This window comes from Poeciliopsis prolifica, unplaced genomic scaffold, assembly GCF_027474105.1.
Source record: "Poeciliopsis prolifica strain line A6 unplaced genomic scaffold, Auburn_PproV2 SCAFFOLD032, whole genome shotgun sequence".
NCBI lineage: Eukaryota > Metazoa > Chordata > Actinopteri > Cyprinodontiformes > Poeciliidae > Poeciliopsis > Poeciliopsis prolifica.
In genome coordinates, this window is record NW_026562407.1 from 3,020,248 (window position 1) to 3,039,251 (window position 19,004).

The 19,004-nt window shown below is 41.5% G+C and overlaps 1 protein-coding gene across 1 annotated transcript; it reads right to left on the reverse strand.

The window, feature by feature from the left end:
* Window positions 1-545: 545 nt before the first annotated feature.
* On the reverse strand, window positions 546-18,946 carry LOC129373229 (transmembrane protein 151B). The gene is made up of 6 exons (XM_055051048.1): window positions 18,211-18,946; window positions 8,868-9,209; window positions 8,062-8,196; window positions 6,937-7,076; window positions 6,786-6,825; window positions 546-6,459 (listed from the first exon to the last, which is right to left on the reverse strand). Exons 1-6 carry the CDS (start codon window positions 18,277-18,279, stop codon window positions 5,263-5,265), a joined length of 1,923 nt encoding a protein of 640 aa, XP_054907023.1. The 5' UTR covers window positions 18,280-18,946; the 3' UTR covers window positions 546-5,262.
* Window positions 18,947-19,004: the final 58 nt, after the last annotated feature.

The following is a 19,004-nucleotide window of genomic DNA, read 5'->3' on the forward strand; positions in this document are numbered from 1 at the left end:
TCTCCAAACATTCAGCTAAAGAAAGAACCACAAAAACCAAAAGAAAACGTTCAAATATTTTCAGAAAGTTAGAAACTCACAGACTATTTAGAGCAGATCTGCCCAAGTGCAGCACGTTTTTAAGAAAGACTTTATTGCTTTATTTACTGTTTAGGATACGCTATAAGCTTTTCTAGGCAGGGAAAATAAAATTCAATCAACCACAAAGGAATTAGCAAATTGGATGCCTGTCCAAAGAAAAACTTTTTTTTCAAGATCAGTGATTACCATAAAAACTGCAATAAGGGCACCCCTAATGTTTTCCCAACCCACTTCCAATCCATTTATTGAACCATTATATATACATTTATTTCTCTTCTAATTTTCATAAATTATGTAAATAACAATAAAAACGAAACGCTAATCTAATGTATAATGTTTTTTGAGACATATTCTATCCTTTTCCTGTTTGTTTGTGGTTCTGATTTTCTGACCAAACCAAATGATTGGCAACAAAACATGCTAAACGGTTTCAGGAACTGAAAAACGAGGACCACAACCCCGGCCGTCTTCCACTCTATCACTTTATTTGTGTCATATAGATCAACACAGCCAGACAATGAGAGTGTTACGCTGTGGAACATGGAGGCTCAGTCACAAAATGTAAACGGTCTTCCTCTAACAGTGCTGTCAGCTCAGTGATTGAAGCTCCCATTGCTTGTGATTATAAGGTCAGCAACATATGCAAGTCCAGCCAGAAGCAGGGATATGAACTACATTGCTTTGCAAAACATTCAGTCACAATTCCAAAGAAAACCAGGTAGCACCACATAGAGTACGTATATTCCCTTGACACGCGTGTTACTTTCCAGAATTTTCCAGGCAAGAACTTGTTATACAAATAAACTTGACTGAAGTTATGGAAAATAGCATCAAAGTTATTTAAAATAACCTCTCGGTTCTGGATAAGAACCTGAAAAGGTTAAGAAAAGTACAGAGTCAGTTTCTGAAAGTAATTTTCTTTACGATACCTGTCACATTTCATCTATAATGAAGGAAAGTATTGAGTAAGTTCTGGAAAATAAGCTGAATTCTGGTCACCTTCTAAAAGTTACATGTTACTTTCCAGAACTTTGCAGACAACTTCTGGAATGCATCTGGGACGAGACTCTGCTATAACTTTTATATGACTCAGAAGATCTTACCAGGCACGTTTCTGGTAAGTCCAAAGAGTATTTATTGAGGCCCACAAACCTCCTGGTAAGGACCGCAGCAATCTCTTTCTGAAAAGTTGAAGGAAAGTCTTTGGTAAGTTCCAAAAAATACCTTATAAACAAGTTAAAGAAAATCACCTGTTGTTTTCTGAATATTCCTGGTGATTCTTTATCTGAAAAATAACAGGTAAAGTCCAAGGAAGTTTTGGAAAGTACCAAGTAATTTCTTCAAATTGCCACTTAAAGTCCAGAAAGTTTGAAAAAAAAAAGGAGAAAACATTTTGTAATTATATGTAGTGCTACCAAAAAAACAGTAAGATCAGTAAAGAGGACAAAAACTTCACTAGCAACCCAGTCGACCAGTGGTTATCCAGCCACTGAACACACCTGGTGTGACATTGCTGACAGGTACAAGTGCAGATGTTAGACATACTTCAGTCTCAATGCCGTTTCCTTCCTGGCCTATTTCATCCTCGCTGTGCTCTCCAAGTACATTATAATGTCAGTGTCGTCACAATCATTAAGGCTTTGCTGCCCTCTAGTGGACAAAAACGTCAGCCAAAGACATTACAACGCGTTAAAATCATTCCGATTGGACTTACACACAAATTGCAGTCAGATACACATCATAAAGACAACAAAACAGTGCGTGTTAGAAACACTGGCCACCTGATAAGTGCTCTCTGTACATATATGATTTAACTATTCACGTGTTTTCTTTCTGTATTATAAATGTTTGACGCTACAGTTTAGGCCAGACTATTGAAAACAACCTGTTTACATCTGTATGCACTCACACTGTTTTTTTGCTTTGGCGTGTTGATGAATTTGCAGAGGAGGATATATTAACTGAAGAACCTGAGCAAAAGATGTCGGCAACCTCATCTGCACTACGCCATGCTTGAGGAGAGTGTGTGTGTGTGTGAGGGGTGGGGGGATGATTACATGTCTAGGGTCGCCATATTTCCATTCAGGTAAGAAAAAAGGCTGATATATTTGCCATTTTACTGCAGTGGTCAAGCATGCAAACAGGCATGATGGTGCGTATGTTTGTGTAAGACATCATGGGCAAAGAATCCTCTTGGCACAACTGGAGCGACACGTAAGATAATAAAACTGCGTATAAATATTCAGCACGAAGTGCTAAACACGTTCCAACAACACAGAAATGAACAAATAGGCAGAGGACAGTCATTTTTACAAAAAGAAATAAACTTTACAAAGGCATTTGTGTTTTACTTAAACAACCTCAAATATGAAGATGAAGTGTGAGCAGCAATTTACAGATGGAAGTGAGTTTTCTGCGTTGAGAGTACATTACATTTACAGGTTTCAGCTGCGTGTGATGAACAGCAGTGAAAGCAACACGTTGTCCTAAACAAATGAACGCAGCAGGGCGGTGAGTGCTTTTTATAGTGCTTCTTTCTGGTTATGATGGACACACAAGTCCAGAGACTGAAGTAGTGATTAATGCTGTAAAAATAACTGCCTTTAAAGTCGTCACATTTTCAGTTTTGTCCAGCTCTTTAGTTGCCAGAAAGTCTCGTCCTGGTTACTGTTAACTTTCCGTGGGTCTCCTTGAGTTCAGCTTCCTTCCTTGTCCCCACTTCAGCTTGTTTTTCTTGCCTTTTTTTCCAATATGGCTACAGAAGATCCATGAACCAGATTCAGCGGATGGGAAAGTGTGTCAGGATGTGTCCCCTACATCTAACCAGGCCAGCGGTCTCCGCTCCACTTTCCCAGAAAGTTGCACTGAGAGAAGTCAGTACCCTTATTTATTTGTCCTCTTCACACAGCCTTTTTTTTTTTTTGAATGTGCTTTTTCATGAATGTGTAAAAAGTAAGCAGAGGCAGCAGGAACGGTCAGGATAAGCTTACCTAACTAATTCTTGTTGCTACGTTAGCAGGTTTAGTGTGCTTTGTCGAGTAAATACCAACAAAGCACAGAGAGCGGTCTGTGCAGACGGCCTTTTCTAGGTTCATTTTCCAAGAATACAAACTCAGAAAGTAGGACAAAACTCTGAATCACCCAGGATTCCTGTCTGTGTCCTTGTGTTGGCGCTGAATCCCAAATGATCACTACTGTTTGACATTTTTGCTGATTGTAGCTACATTGCTAGTAAGCGTGTTTCCATGCATTTCTATGCCTGCAAAAGTGTTGACACATTTCACATTAAGGAAATATTTGTTTCTCCATAAGCAGGAGGAGGTAGCAGCTCGGCCTAAACCTACCCAAAGCACTTTTCTACAGGGCTGAAAATGATACACAGTATAAACCGGGGAGTTATTTTATTATTCTCAGCAATTTCTTCTTTTTAAAAATCAACGCCAGCATAACTTGACAGCTTCCAATGCAGTCCAATATGTTGGACTTAGAAAAGGGAGGGATATTTCATGCCTAAACATGTATTTAGATAAATATGCTAACAAGAGAGACGCTTTTCTGGATGTTTTCATTTCATTTATCATTGGGAAAATACTACAGATGATAACAGAGCTAATATAAAAAATGGACATTTACCAAAATTAGGTTTAAGCCATTAGAGGCTTTCTCTTTTTAGTTCTGCCTCACTATAACCTTTCAAGTTGAAACAATAAAAAAAAAAAAAAAAAAAAAAAAACTATGAGTGGGAAATACCAGGTTGAATATGAACAGCTACTAATAGTTGCTGACACAGCTACTAGGAAAATATGATTACATCTTTCTGACAATGTGGGTCAGAACTGGAGCAGAAATTATAATGTCGACCTGAATGCTGTTAGAATAAAAGTCTCTAATGACAGTTTTGGTAATAAATAAATAAAATTTTCATAGTCTAATTACAGTAAGATTGGAGCTCACCACAGAGGGCTTTTAAATATCTGCGTAGAGTGCCGGTCTGCTACGTCTCCAATGTACATTGTTCAGTGAACGCAAGGACAATTTGAAAAAACATAACTCTTGACGTCATGATGCCACACTCCAGTGGAAAACTGGAGCCATAACTACTTTCGTTTTAGGTGGTTATTGTGTTTCGCATAACATTATACATCTTTGAGGAGTTTTGGCTGTGTTCTCTACTGTGTTTGTAAGATAAGGAAATAAAGTAACTACTGAGAGCTACAAGCCTGAACTGAAGCTGCATGTTCTTCACATAAACTGAACTAGAGGCATCCTAAAATTACGCTCTAGAAGGAAAGGGGTGAATGAGAAAAGGTGATATGGTTAGAGCAAAGAGGGCATGAGTGGAAGAGGCAACGACTGCTCCACTTTTTATGGCGTTCTTTTTAATCGCCTCCTCCAAAGCAGTAATGGATTGAGTGGTCGGGAAGCTAATGGTGAAGTAAGACAGCATGACGAGACGAGGCACAGATCATTGTAAGAGGAGCTGACCAGGTGCTGTTCAGTCATAAAAATGATTTCATCCATGACTTGAAATGGAATAATCTGGTTTATTAGCTCTAAATAATCAGAATCATCTGTGATTTAATATCTTGCATTATGTTTTCTACTTTCTCTGATTTTTTTCTCTTACCTCCTTTGGCTTTTTGTGGTTTAAAATAATAAATATTATTACCTCATCTCGCTGTGTAACAAACACTGTTTCATCGATGCTTCAGCCCCCTCAGATATCCACTCCCAGATCCTCTAGCGCTGTTTCTTTTGTAAAAAGAATAAACTTTCTCTATTGTTCAGTGGCTATCTTTAGCACTGTTAGCACCCCCACTCCAACTCCTGCATAGATATATCTGGAAACACATTTCTAAGCCTTCTGTCATCCTCACCTCCTCTCAGTAAAGCATGCAATTTTAAGGATTTACTTGCTCTCGGCCTTATCTCGTGCCTGCACTCTGGAACAACTCTGATCTCCTGAACTTGTGGGTTTACTGATGGTTGACGGGATGCGCTGCGTGAGCTCACCCCCTCCCTTCATTTATCTTTTTATCCTCCCCCTTCCAGACCACTGGTTCCACCTGCATCAGACCCGAGCATCTTTCTCTCTTCTGTCTGAACCTGCTCCTTCCTGTGTGCTCAGCGTTTTCTTTCAGCTCCTGCTCAAACCGTCTTGCTCTTGATGCGTTTTCTGTCTCACATGTCATCGCCAGCGTGGCAGCTCTCCTCTCCATGTATAATAAGGACGGGGAAGAAGAAGGCATCCTGGTAGGATGGAGGTCGATCCCTCTCAGCCTCCCTATTTTCTCCTCCTCCACCTCCTCCTACTCCTCCCTGCTCTGCCTCCTCGTCTCTGTCTCTTCCCCCGTTTTCCTGTCTTCTCACCTGTTCCTCTTCCTCCTCCTCATCGCCTTCTCCTTCCAGCACCCCCCTGGTTTCCTCATTGTTCTGTCTGGAGCCTATTCCTAAGAATCCTCCGCTCCCTCCGCCACCACTGCTTCCTCCGCCTCCGCTCCCTCCTCCATCCTCCCTGCTGCCTCCCAGTCCTCCTCCGATGCTTCTTGAATGAAACAAGCTGTTCTGTCGCCCACCTCCGAGTCTCCCCAGAGAGAACCCGCTGCGACTGAGCACCAGCCTTCCTCCTATGCCTCCACTGCCTGGCGCTGCTGCCCGGATCCCGGCAACGGTGGCGTTGAGGAGGGCAGTGGTCCCCATCGGAGCCCTCAACCTGGAGGGCAGACTGGAACTTGACGTGGTTCTCCTGCACCTGGGGCAGCTCTGCAGGAGGTAGGCGGAGTTGAACACCACAGGTAGAGTCAGAGGTGGCGGGTGGGGGGCTTGTGTGGGGGTGACCCCTGGGGGTCCAGAGATGGGCGTGGAGGCTGTGGGGTTTGTGCTTCCACTGGAGTCCAGGTCCATCAGGAGGGCCTCGGAGTAGCTGGGCACCATCTGCTGGTTGCAACGGATGTGCCACTCCAGCTCTGTCATGTCCACCGTGTTGACGCGGGAGATGGCCCTGTAGCTGGTCCCGTTCAGCCCGAATCCCGTCCCGATTCCGTTCTCAGTCCCTCCTTCCACCGCATCGCCTTGTCTGCCTCCACCCTGCCCTCCCACGACAACTCCGCCGCCGCCGGCGTCCTCCTCCTCGCCGAACAGCTTCTCCACATGGTAGTGCACGTACGCCGTGCGGTATTCTGACACGACCCGCAGCGGCCATGACAGGAGGAAAGCCGAGGCCAGCCAGAACACCCGGTGGCGAGAGAACCACGGCTGACGGGCCGGATCTGGGAAGGCCAGGATGTGCTCCCGGAAATCCACGTTTTTCAGGTGCATTCCCTCCCGGGCCTCCATGTAGTCGTCCAGTCCTTCATTTTCCCCAAAGAACCGCGCTCGCTTAAATCACAGAGAAAAAACAACAAAAAACACATTCAGTTTCAAACTTTGTGAGCTTTTCATCCAATAAAGATCCTAAACTTCAATTGCTTTGATCACTTTCATAGTTTCAAAATTATGACTACAATAAAACCTTTTAAAAACTTTTGCCCTCTAGCTTGAGGTACCTGTAATTTGTAAAAACAAATGAAACTACTAATGGATAGTAAATAAATCACAGCTCTTTACCGCAAAGTAGCTTTAGTCTAATTTCTAGAGCAAATATTGTAGTACATTTAAAATAAAACAAAACTAACTTACAAATAACTTTTCAGCAGGATTCTTACCTGAGTGAGGTAAGCAGCTTCAGCTCGAGCACTGGAGAAGCTAAAGCACAGAAATGCAAGAAATTAAAACAAAAGTAGAGATCAGCTTCACTATCAAACTAAATTCAAACTACAGAGCAGATTTGTTAGTACTTTAGAAGTCTGTTGGTACCTGAAACACTTAGTGAAGCGGAGGCGAACAGCAGGGTGGTGCTCCAGGTCGAGCAGCTCTTTTGACACATCTTTGACGCCGTAGCGGGCGTAGTCAAACTCTGAACTGGAGGCATGAGTGTTCACTCGTTCATGGTAGACCTGAGGAAAGGTTAGAAAAAAGGAGAGAAACAAAATTACTTCTCTTTGTTTGTTCAGGTAAGCAAATAAAGAGAAATATGAAAATAAATGTAAAATGAATGCAGGTCTTCTTTGGCTTAGCCCCTCTTGTTACAGTAAAACAAATGTTTTTGTTAATGTTTAACGGCTTAGATAACAGAAAATGTAATTTACATCTTCAAGTACACAACATGAATGACTCCTGTGTTTTTTTTATGGCTCCATAGCCGTGCTTCCAACAATGTTTTCCTATGCACATCTTGAAGCAATGCATTAGGAAAGATGATGGACCAGAAAAATTGGAAATGACTTTTTACTTTTCCGAATATTAATGAACTAAAGAAATGGGAATTGTTTTGCGACATTGTAAAAGTTTGCTCAAAATTTATATCACATTACATGGAAACAGATGGAAATGTAAACTTTTCTTGGACAAACACTGAACTTTTAGTGGGGCGAACAAAAAGATTAGTGCTTTATGTGTACTTTAGCTGAAAATACATAATTTGCATTTTCTTTTATGCATCATTTTAAAAGTTTCGCAATAATATTGGATGAAAAGATAGCTAGTGACTCGACTGGATTGTCTAATGGAGCAACATGTTAACAAATCTGTCCTGTTACAAATCCTGCGTTTCCTGAATTTGTACAGGAAACACAGGGTGCCCACTTAAAGCCGGGCACCTTGGCCCGTGCAGAAGGTGTTTGCCATGGAGACTATGGCATTACATTGACGGAGGCACTGCTAACCAAGGATTTACATAGCTAGCTAAGGTGACTCTGCCTGCTGGTTGGGCATGAAGAGATGAGACAGATGGTGCTCTCCCTGTCTGATCTCCTGACAGCTGAAGGAAGATGCTAATTCATGGAATCATACTGACATCTATCTATCATCTATCAATCTATACTTTTACTTGTTTTTATAAATTTGACAGAAAAGCATTGAATAAAGAAAGAGCCCCCTCACCTGTGTGGTGGTGTATGCATCTCCGTTGCGGTACCTGGTCACCTGTCTGGTCCTCCTCACGTAGTGGTAGCTGATGGCCTTCCACCAAATACATGGAGTGGCCTGCTGGAGTCTCTGGACCCGCTCATACACTTCCTAGCATACCGAGCCAGTTCATGCAAAATGTTAGAAAAAGTTAAACTGAGAGAACTTCCTAAAAAAAAAAAGAAAAAAAAAACAAAACAGAACAACAGGAGCAAGATAACTATTGTTTGGGTACAATAGCCACAGCGGACAAGACAAAGTTTAATTATATCACAATTATTGTTGTTTTTTTTTTTTTGTGCTGGAAGCAACTACATCATTTTACAGCAAGAAGTTTTTCCATTACAGAACAAAACAGCCAGGCTGAGCCAGGTCAAGTCATTTTCTACTTGATGAGGCAATAAGTTTTCCAGAAATGATGGAGGAAATGTGTTCATATTCTCTCCTGGAGAAACAGTGAGCTTTCTGTACGAAAGAGAATGATGCATTGATAATTTATGTGTACTTCAGCTGAACTCCTTATTTTAGTCGGAGTATTCTGGTAGGAATGCGTGGTCTTTATTACCACAACACAGAAGACAAAATAAGACTACATACAACATCCTGCAGCATAAAACTACAGTAGTTAAAAACCAGTGTGAATAAATGAGTCAAACCTTTTCTTAAAGAATCAGTGGAAATAACAGGAAAGCATCCTACAATCTGGGGGATGAAAAATTTGTCTCCTCTGGTCTTAAAATGCATTAGAGGAACCAAAAACAATGCAGTTACATGTCAAATACCTGGAATTCAGCGTGAGCCAACATGGCCGTCTTAGAGAAGCAGTGCCAGCACTCCACCAGGTAAACCACGTACAGCATCGCCAGGAAGGCCAGCGGGATGTAGACGTAGCCGCTGGAGCACGGGCTCTCCAGGTGGAGGATGTCATTGTAGTAGGCGGCGGATGTGGCGTCGTCGGTGCCACCAAGAGGCATGGAGGAGGAAGAGCCGAGGACGGGCACTCGGCAGAGAGCGCACCAGGCCAGCGTGGCGAAACAGCCGTACATGAGCAGCGTCAGGAGGAGGCACTTCCAGTGGGACTCTCTGCACAGGGAGGAGGCCAGGGACTGCTGGGTGGGCTTTTGCTGTGGGACAAAGCAAATATTAACTACACGTTTCCTTATCCATTTGTTCAATGAAAGCCAATAAATTTGGTAACTGTATTTTCTATTTTATTGATTTCATTGTATTTTCAATTGATTTGAAAATACAGTTATCACGCGTAGCTTAGTGACACAAATCACACTTCTTCATGCAACTGGTTTTGTAAAGAAGGGTGTTACAAATGGGAATGTTTTTCAAGCGTGTTTGTGGGGCTTTAATTGGTGGGACACACAGGTATCGAAACAAATTCTAACAAATAGTTCTTATCGTCAATTTTATCGTCATCACAAAAGTACCGGTAAATATTGCGATAAAATAAGTGCACCCCTAGTGCAATAAATAAAGCAACATGCATAGGTGTTAATATTTTATCATGAGAAGAAGATTTATTTTTTTGTCAAGGAAGGAATAAAGATGTGCTTCAGGCTGATGTCTGGTAAAGTATTAATAACCTTCCTGTTTGGTAAACAGTGTCAGATTTCCAACCAAATGTGCAGCCGGAGGCCCGGACCAAAGGAACGCATTAGAACTGCTTCATACACATCTGAGGGTAAGTGCTGCACATTAGACACACACACACAGTGTTTACGGTGCACTGAAATACACAAGCATAGCTGGTATGATATGCTTCCTTCTTCGTCCACATGCACGTTCTCGGCATTGTAATGCAGCCAGAAGAGAATATGTGAATAATTTAGATGAGAACGATGCTTCTAGACGGTTCCCCAGCCAACTGACTCGGCTCCAACATCAGCAGCACGTCGGTGCTGATGCAATGTGTGCATCAATGTCAGAGAGGCAAAAAATAAAGCTTGTGTCACACTGTTTAAGAGTGAAGATGTTTTGTTTCATCCCTCATAAAGATGAAGGAGTGTTTGTTGTCTGTTTCACTTTGTGAAAAGACAAAAAAAAAAAAAAGGAGATGAGTCGGGAAAGAAAAGCAGATGGGATGACACCAGTGTCCTTCTCTCCTCTCAGCCAAGTCTGTCAGCATCTATCCCTCTATTTACCTCACACACAAGCCTTTATTCACTACCATTCGCTCCTTCTTTCTTACACACTCATCTCTTTTCAGCACAGTTGAACCACAAGGTGATATTTGCTGGCGAGCTGGACGCAAAGGCTTTAAATTTTTCTCCTGTATCTGCTGATCGTCAAGGGCAACGCTGTGAGGCAGAATCAATGGGACCACTCAACCAGCTGTTCGCCATGACAAAAATAACCCCTAAGAAGCAGCAAATAAAAGCAGCCACTTAAAAAAAAGACCGGTGGAGCATCTTCCTTTTGTTCTCTTGAAATCGTTCTCCTTTTCTTAACTATATTGTTTTATACCTCAACTTTCATTTAAACTACTCAACAACGTCCTACCTGGCCTGCTTGACGTGTTTGTTAATCTTCATGATGGTGTTTGGTCCTAAAAGTTCTCTAAAAACCTCAGAGGAATTCACAGAACAGCTGCTTACTCAGTTTAAATTACACACACAGACTAATTGCCAAATCGGTGAAGGCAATTGGTTAAATTGGATTTAATTTAGACGTCTACAGGCAAAATGTTAAAAAAAAGAAAAAAAAGCTGTGTATACTTTTGCAAGGTATAATCTCTGACTCTTACCTCCACCTCTGTCCCCACCCATACATCTCCTCTCTTATTTCCTCATTAAAGCTCTGTCTCCAAGTGGATTGATCGAGCTGACAGAGCAGAGCAGAGAGTGAGGCGGTGAGCAGCATGTGAGACAGAAATTATCCTAAACTTTATGAGTGCAGGACAGGAAGTGTAACAAATAGCAGGTGTAAGAGATTACACATCACCTCAAGAAACCCCTGTGGTGACATCTTCCCCGTCTTCCTTCTCTCCAAGTTTTTAACTAAATATCTTTCACACCTGCAAGTATCCAGTTACCCAACAATTTCATCACGAGTCTGCAACAATGCGGCCAGGGAGGCAAAAATCTGCCCCAAGACAGGAGTCAAATTATTCGTGTTGGCACTTACGGTGCCAGGTCCCTCAGGGAGGAAAAAGAGGATGCGGTGTGGGGTCACTTAGTAACAGAGCCGCGTCTCAAAGCAACAGCCGTGCCAACAATATAAATAAACATATACGAAAATAGAAGCAAGAGTTGAATTTGCACCGACAAAGACAACTCTAGTTTATAGTCAAACAATAATCGCAAAACCAAGTCTACAACAATATTTTTAAAATAATAAATGTAGTGACTGTTCTAAAATCTATTAAAAAACTTCCACAAGTACAATTCTTAACTTGAAGGCCAAAGTGTTGTACTAAACACTTTCTTCTGTTTGGCAGCAGAAAATGTCTTAAAAAAGTAGGATTGAAAATATGTCTTTTCACTATAAAGACATAGTCAGCACAGCTCTACTCAGTTATAAACAATTAGTAACTGCAACACAGCAGCAGTCTCTTTTTCGGAACATACTTTTATGGAGTTTCAAGTGTGCTGAGTAAGACTTGACTTTATTAAATATATTAAGACTAAAGTGACAGATTTTGGTAATTCCACTGTGTCACCTAAAGTATTTAAGATTCCCTAGACAGGTATAATAAGCTGGTTGTCACAAATCTGGGGTTCTAATTGGAACCTAAGCTTAAATTTGACAGCTCAGATTACTGGAGTTGGTCATTTAAGATTTTGCAGTTGAAGTAGTTTGTTGAAATAAAGCCAATTCTTTCCAAGCAGCACTTTGAAGGTGTAATCCATGCATTAGTTATCGCTTGGTTAGATTATCGTAATGCACCTAATGTAGAGGACAGCGCTTCGTCTCGCTCGTCTCCAGAGCCGGCAAAATGCTGCAGCTCATTTTTTAGATGGTACTCGGAAGTTTGAACACATTTACCCCCTTTTTACCTTCAATTCCTACAGTGAAGTGAAAAAGGGCCAAGAGTTTCCTTCTTCTGACTCACTCAGGACTGGGTAGCCACCAGAAAACCAGTTTTGGTCCTGGAACAGGTTCTTCAGCTTTGGAAGTAAAAGAAAGTGGTGCAACACCTGAACCTAGCAATGGTTTAGCTTTGGAGTTAAAGTAAAGATCTGCTTCAATTATGACAAATCTTATCAATAGATTACAAGTTTGATACATTAAGTGAAAGTGTTGTAGCTGCTGGCTAACTAGCCTGAATGATCTGAAACCAGAAGGTTTCCTAGTCTTCACAATAATTTTATTTTTCTTTTGGGAGAAACCGTTTGGGAATCTTACTTTCTGTCACAAGATGGTTTCTATTATTCTGTAAGAGTTGCCTCAGTCAAACTTCAAGTGATCAATGATCAATCAGTCTTCCTGAGGATAATGTAAAGAACAGAAGAGCAATCTAAAAAGCCAAATCTCAAGGGAGTCAGCTCTTGGTTTTTTCCCAAACTGCCCCACGACCAATAAGAAGAAGCTGCCCCAGTACTCCTGAATTTAGATGGAACAAATTACAGTGCCAAATTTATTCCAGAGCATCCAAAGCTTATTAAACAGAGCACAGCAGTCAGGGTTGGATCCTTATGGCCAGGTTCTTATGTTAGGTTCAGAAAGCTTTTAACAAGTCTGTGCAAACAGCAGATCTATTTATCCTGCAAATAGACTATTTTCTTTTGCCACAAAGTGCATTTGCTATGTATTGACATGCTTGTTGAGTTGCTTTGAACATATTTCCTCATACTAAAAGCATAGAAAACATTCAATTAGCTTTCTATTTAACAAATTACAAGCTACAACTACTGATGAATTGGGTTTTGATAGCAGGTGTCCTTCAAATCCTCTCTTTGCACACAGTTCTCCATCTGTCCACTGCACACACCGTTTTCACACACCTTTTCCAACATGAAGTGCCTAATAGAATCACTCTCTCCCACATTGATTCTGTGCTCGAACTGATTCAGCTCGTTAGGTGTGACTGGAGCGGCTATAATTAGCTGCCCCAGTGCGTGGGTGGCGAATGAGGTAGGGAAGTGAGGAAAATGTGCTTTTGATGCCTGCAGAGCACAATTTAAATCCATTCCCTTTTATCGGGACTGGATTGAGCCCTTCTAGAGTGTCAGGCTACAAGCTGCAATAACAGATAGATTGTTAGCACTTACTGAGGTAGCCATGTGTCACCACAGTCTAACAGTGATACAAACATCATCCCTCTGCCTGAAAGTGATCATCCGGTGTTCATTTCCCACTATAAATGTAACTCGACAAAAGTATTAGCAGGTAAGTCAAGAAAACAACTGCTTTTATAGATGTCACAGAAATAAAACATAAAGACTTTAATCTTATGCCCAATGAGGGTCTGAACGGCCTCCTTCTCTCTCTGCTCATTGAACCTGTTATGCATCCATAAAGCTCATTTTCAAGTCTTCTGGGATCTAGGATCATAGTTCAGGGATTACCTGAGCTTTTTAGCTGCTTTTAAGTTGCTTCAGATTGGTTACGCATCAAAACAATTGTCCAAAAGTAAAGACAAAGCTGCTTGTATATGCACCTCATCCAAAACCAGAAGGAGAAATTGTCAAAACATGTAATGGTTCAGCCAAAATAACATTAATAAACATATACAAAAAGACATACTGTCATCATAAGCAGAGGGGGTCTAAAAAGTTGTTTTGATCATAATTTGTACATGCTGTTTGAATAATTTGTAAAGTCCTTTTTGAGACATTTTGTCTAATTAATTAGAAATGTTTAGAGTCCCTTAAAACTGTATTCAATGAGAATACAATGTTGGCTGGAGTTATAAGCTGAACGTCTCTTTATTCTGCAGTCTACTCAACTTACACACTTTAAATAGGTCAACATGCCACTTTGATATTTTCTCCACTACAATCACAAATATTTCCCACTAAGTCCAGCCTTCATCACTGTTGATTTTTTTTAATATCACAAAATGGAATTAATAATCTTGCTCGAGAAATTCATTGGTGACTTCTGTCAAGTTATAGAATCACCAAGAGGATTGCAATGCTATCTAAAGATATCTCAATTAGGACTCTTTTTGGTCCAGGATCATTATAGAAAAGGTATTTCCTGATAAAGACCTGTCTGTTCAACACCACATTGAACCCAATGCTATGCTCCAAAACTCAGTGGTTTTTAAGAGTGATAGAACAACATACTGTTTTCGACAGAATGACATGATCTACATTACTATTGTGACTGTCTCCGGCTTAACTCAATCACTAATTATTTTAACGCTGAAGGCTCCATTTTCGCTGACGGTCACAGATGTTTTGTCCCTACCCTGGCTTTGACAGGACAGGATTTTCTTTCTAAAGGCATATCTCATGGAGCAACAGTCTTCAGTGAAGGTACAAAAACATGCAGATTGTAATTCTAGAGATGTTAGAATGACAGAAAAGGCTGGATTGCAAAGTCAACCTAATTTTGCAAATCATGGATACAGAAACTAACCCAACATCAGGGTATCAATAGTTGAGTGAATTATTTTCTGATATTTGTATTTTTTGTTTGTGGAAGAACAAAAAAAGGCTGAAAATAGAGCTGCAAGATTACAATGACAATATCAAGATGACTAACCTACCCTTTCAGACTATTTTCTAAAGTCGAAACATCCCTGCCACTTTGAGATATTTAGCATCTCATACACTAAAAATAAATATCAAATATAGGCATTAAGGCCAGTGGAAGTCTACCCAACAGGCCAAAAATATAATTTGCACCCAGAACCTACATGCATGACTTGAAATTCAATATCCTGCCAAATAATGTGTTGGAGCTGCTTTATGCGATTGCACACAATTGATTCTGAGGATGGAATATATTTTTCAGCTCCAGCTAACTTTAACTTTCCAATTAGTTAAGAAATACATTTTTTTAACAAAGTTGTGTGTCACGTATATAAGTAAACAGAACATTTAGATACAAACTCCAGGTGTGATTTGGCACATTTTACATCCAAAAATCAAATCTTTCAACATTTCAAAGTCGAACAGTCCAATAATTTATGAGAATTATTTTGCAATTAGTACCGGTTGGTTTACTGCAGCAGAACTCAATGCGGAAAGGAGTCATTTTTGGTTCCATGCAGGGATCTGTGAACCAAAATTACCATTTTATTGTCAATCACACAGCTCTGCGTCATTTGTAATTACGCCTGTGTGAACACACATGCATAACCCCATGTCGACATGAGAGCAAATAAAGTTAATGGAGGTAAGAGTGTGCAGCCTGAAAGGGCGAGCTAAATGGAGAGAGAGGCAGTACGACTCCACAAGGCGAATCTAAAACAGGAAGGAGAAGAGAAGGGGAAGATGAGAGTAATGGAGGCAGAAAACAGATGGAGTCTGCATCATTGAATTACATCGCACTGTCTGCAAGGAAGGCCTGGACAGAGACGGGAGAAAGTGGTGAAATAAAGTGAGAGGCAGCATTTAACACCACATCTACATGTTGACGCCTTACGTTAATGAGGTTTAGTCCCTCTTTCTTGATTTTGATATTAGGTGACAGAAATAAAATCCTCTTTAAGACGCAAAACAGAGCGATTCTCCGAGTCTGAAGTCACAACGTTTAAAGCCAAATAGAGCTAAAAACACTTCATATATAAATCAGTAGCTTCCAACACACATCAAAGGTTGTACTATTTATTAAATTTAAAATGATTTTTGTTGCAGTTTCAACATAAGAAGAAAAATACAAATATTTTTAAGTCAACAGGCGGTTTAGTTCTTTCATGGTAAAGTTTAGGGATGAGACAGAACCATAGAGAGCGAAATGCCAGTAAACTATATTGTAAATCGTACCATTCCTGAGCTCCCTTTGGTTTGTAAGTCCACAGGATAACAGGCTGGTACAGTGCGGTTAGGATGGAGCTATTGGCGTGACACTACACAGTCCATTGACTGGACGACAAAAAACAAAAACTTCATTGCTTGCAGCAAGTGGTAGACACACTAATTAACTCCGCCTCCCCAGAGAGAGTCCAAATGGCAGGAGGAAGCTCTTCTGAATACCATAAAATAGCGTACCGTACCGCACCAAACCACACCATTCAGTGGGAAGAAGGCATTGATGACCCTCCAAGACTTTTGGGAAAATATGTAATTGAGTCATGAGACACAAAGGGAACTTTCTGGAAGGCATGAGTAAAACCTGCACAGCATTACGAAAAAAGAACATCATACAGATGAAACATGGTGGCAGTAGTGAGATTGTTTTAAGCTGCTTTGCAATTTCAGGATTTGGATGGCGTGATTTCAAGTGGACTTTGTTGGACAAGGATCCAAAGCCCTTTAGCAAATTCATTAATGAATGGCTTAAAAGTAGCCCCATAAAATTTGTGTTTTGGAATGGCCTAGTCAAAGTCTGGAGTTCAATTTGTTGATATTCTGTGACTTGGCCCTTAAATGGGCTGTTCATGCTTGAATAGCCCATAATTCTGAAAAGAAGAGTCCATCGGATTTCTCCACAGCAAAGTGAAAGACTCACTAGCAGCTGTTGCTAAACTGGACAGATTCAAAGGGATTTATTTTACAGCCAGGTTGATTTGGACCGCTTGCTAAACAATATTAGAAAAACATGGGATGTCTGATAATATTGGAAAAACACTAAATAATAATAAAACTTGCAATAGGGAAATAAATTAAAATGTATTAGTTTTTTTGGCTTTGTGGCAAACATAGACTCCAGATAATCAGTAGTCTATCCAGAGCATAAAAATAGATAAAACTACTTTTTCCATCTAAGCAAAGTTTTATTGTAAATATTGCTTGTAGCCAACATCTGCTGTCTTGGAAAATTAAATAAATTTGTAGTTCTTTTTAATTCCCTGACCACTTTACCAACCCTTTACTGTCCAAAGCTTTTTATTTGACATTTAACGGGTGTCAAATACATTACAGACTTAAAGATGTAAGCTGCTAGAACTTATTGCACTCCAACCCGTTCTTTGAGATGCAAATAGAGATGCAATTTAAAATTAAAAAAAAGCACATTGTGCAGTCCTATTTTTATCACCCCCTTAATTATCATTAACAGAATAGACTTTTGTATTTACACTAATTATCTTTGCCTGAAACTGAAATTTGTTTGATAATTTTAAACATGGGGCTGCATGGTGGAACAGTTGCCTTGAAGCAACAAGGTCATGGGTTTGAATCCCAGCCTGGTGTCTTTCTGCATGTTCTACCTGATCATGCATGGTTTCTCTCCAGGTACTCCAGCTTCCCAAAGTCCAAAAACATTACTGTTAGTTTACTTAATACTCTAAAATGCCTTTAAGTGAGTGTGTGAGTGTGTGCGTGCGTGATGTCCCAGAGATGGATTGACTACCCATAGTGTACCCTGCCTCTCGCCCAATCACTGCTGGCAATAGGCACCAGCCCACCAACAACCCTCCAAGGACGATGGAAGGATTTAAAGCATTTCTATGTCGCTGGAGAACGGAAATGAAATCTCTACGTGTGTAAATACATATTTACAGCTCTTAGGTGTTTAGGTAAAAAACAAAGCACAGTGCAGAGTGGGGGGCACTGCGCCCTAGAACACATGAGGGATGTGTCATTCTGTGATTATGCTCACATTATGTGTGATGGTGTAATTCTGGATGTGCTGTGGGTGTGTGGCTTCACTGTGATGTAATCCCCCTGTGTAGTTTTGAGGTGACAGCTGATGGATGACATGTTTTACTATTCCGTGAAATCAACACATCACGCAGCAGAAGGACGGGGATTTTGAGTTCTCCTCACCTAAACCACTCATTTTTCATTCATCCATATTAAAGTCAAGGTCCTGCTGTGTGTCCTTGTTTGTGTACAGCACAGCAAGCATAAGAGAGCACAGCAAAAAATAGCTGTTTTGTCAATGAAAGCGCAGCAGCGGACAAGCGCAGATACTACAGGATATAAAATCAGGGGTTGTTTGGGAACCACCAGGGATGACACAATGCTTTCTTAAAGGGAGGAGGGGGTCTAAAGGACTCCTTCTGATCAGGTGTAAACAAACGTGACTCGAGAATCCGAAAAGCGTGTCCATTCTCACCTGCTCTCGTCCCGACCCTTCCTCCAAAATGGGCTCTTCTGCGGCGGCCGTCTCCTCCTCCGTCTGCATCTTCCTCCCCTTTCCCTGTCTCCTTCCTCCACCTCACAACCAACCACGGGCAGCTCCCACGCAGGTAACGTCTGAAGTCATGGGCCTCCCCGGCGGTAACGGCGGAGAAGCAGGGAGCACGGTCACCCCATCCGCCGCCGCAAGTCGGTGTCCGATTTCACGATGGCGGGGCCTGCGGCAAATGAGCCTCATCTGCTGCTGCGGCCGCTGCTGCTGGTGTCCTTCCCGCGTCTCCTCCTCCTCCCAGCGCTGTGACCCCGCTCACAGGCGGTGCGGCGCCTGCTCCATCCCCCGGCTCCTCCGGCTCTCTGCTTCGAAGGACAAAACGACAAATGAGAGGCCAGGAGGAGCAGCCGCAGTCGGAGCCCCTCGACGCGACTCTGGCGAACGGTTAACCGTCTCAACGGCCGCCGCTCGCTCGCTCGCGCTCACTGAGCTCCGTACCGAGTTGTGGCACGTGAGGGCGCGTGACCGGGCAGTGCAGGAGAGTGAACGCACGCGAAGCGGAAAATTTTACCCGTCGTTTGACCTGCTAGAGCGGGGGACACGGGACAAACCACCAAGTGACGACAAAAAATAAACTTTGTTTATCGAACACCATTTGTTGGGATTTCTTTGACGTCAGACCCCAACAGTCCCACCCCAATTTTGTGCACCAGAGAGCAGAGCATTACGTTCATCTTGTTAATTAATTTGAGTCTAGAGAAACCGTCTCAAACATCTCA

Coding starts and splice junctions, on each gene's coding strand:
- LOC129373229 (XM_055051048.1), bottom strand. CDS start 18,279: ATGCAGACGGAGGAGGAGACGGCCGCCGCAGAAGAGCCCATTTTGGAG. Junction 8,197..8,867: donor TGGCTCACGCTGAATTCCAG/GTATTTGACATG, acceptor TCGGTATGCTAG/GAAGTGTATGAGCGGGTCCA. Junction 6,826..6,936: donor CGCTTCACTAAGTGTTTCAG/GTACCAACAGAC, acceptor TCTGTGCTTTAG/CTTCTCCAGTGCTCGAGCTG.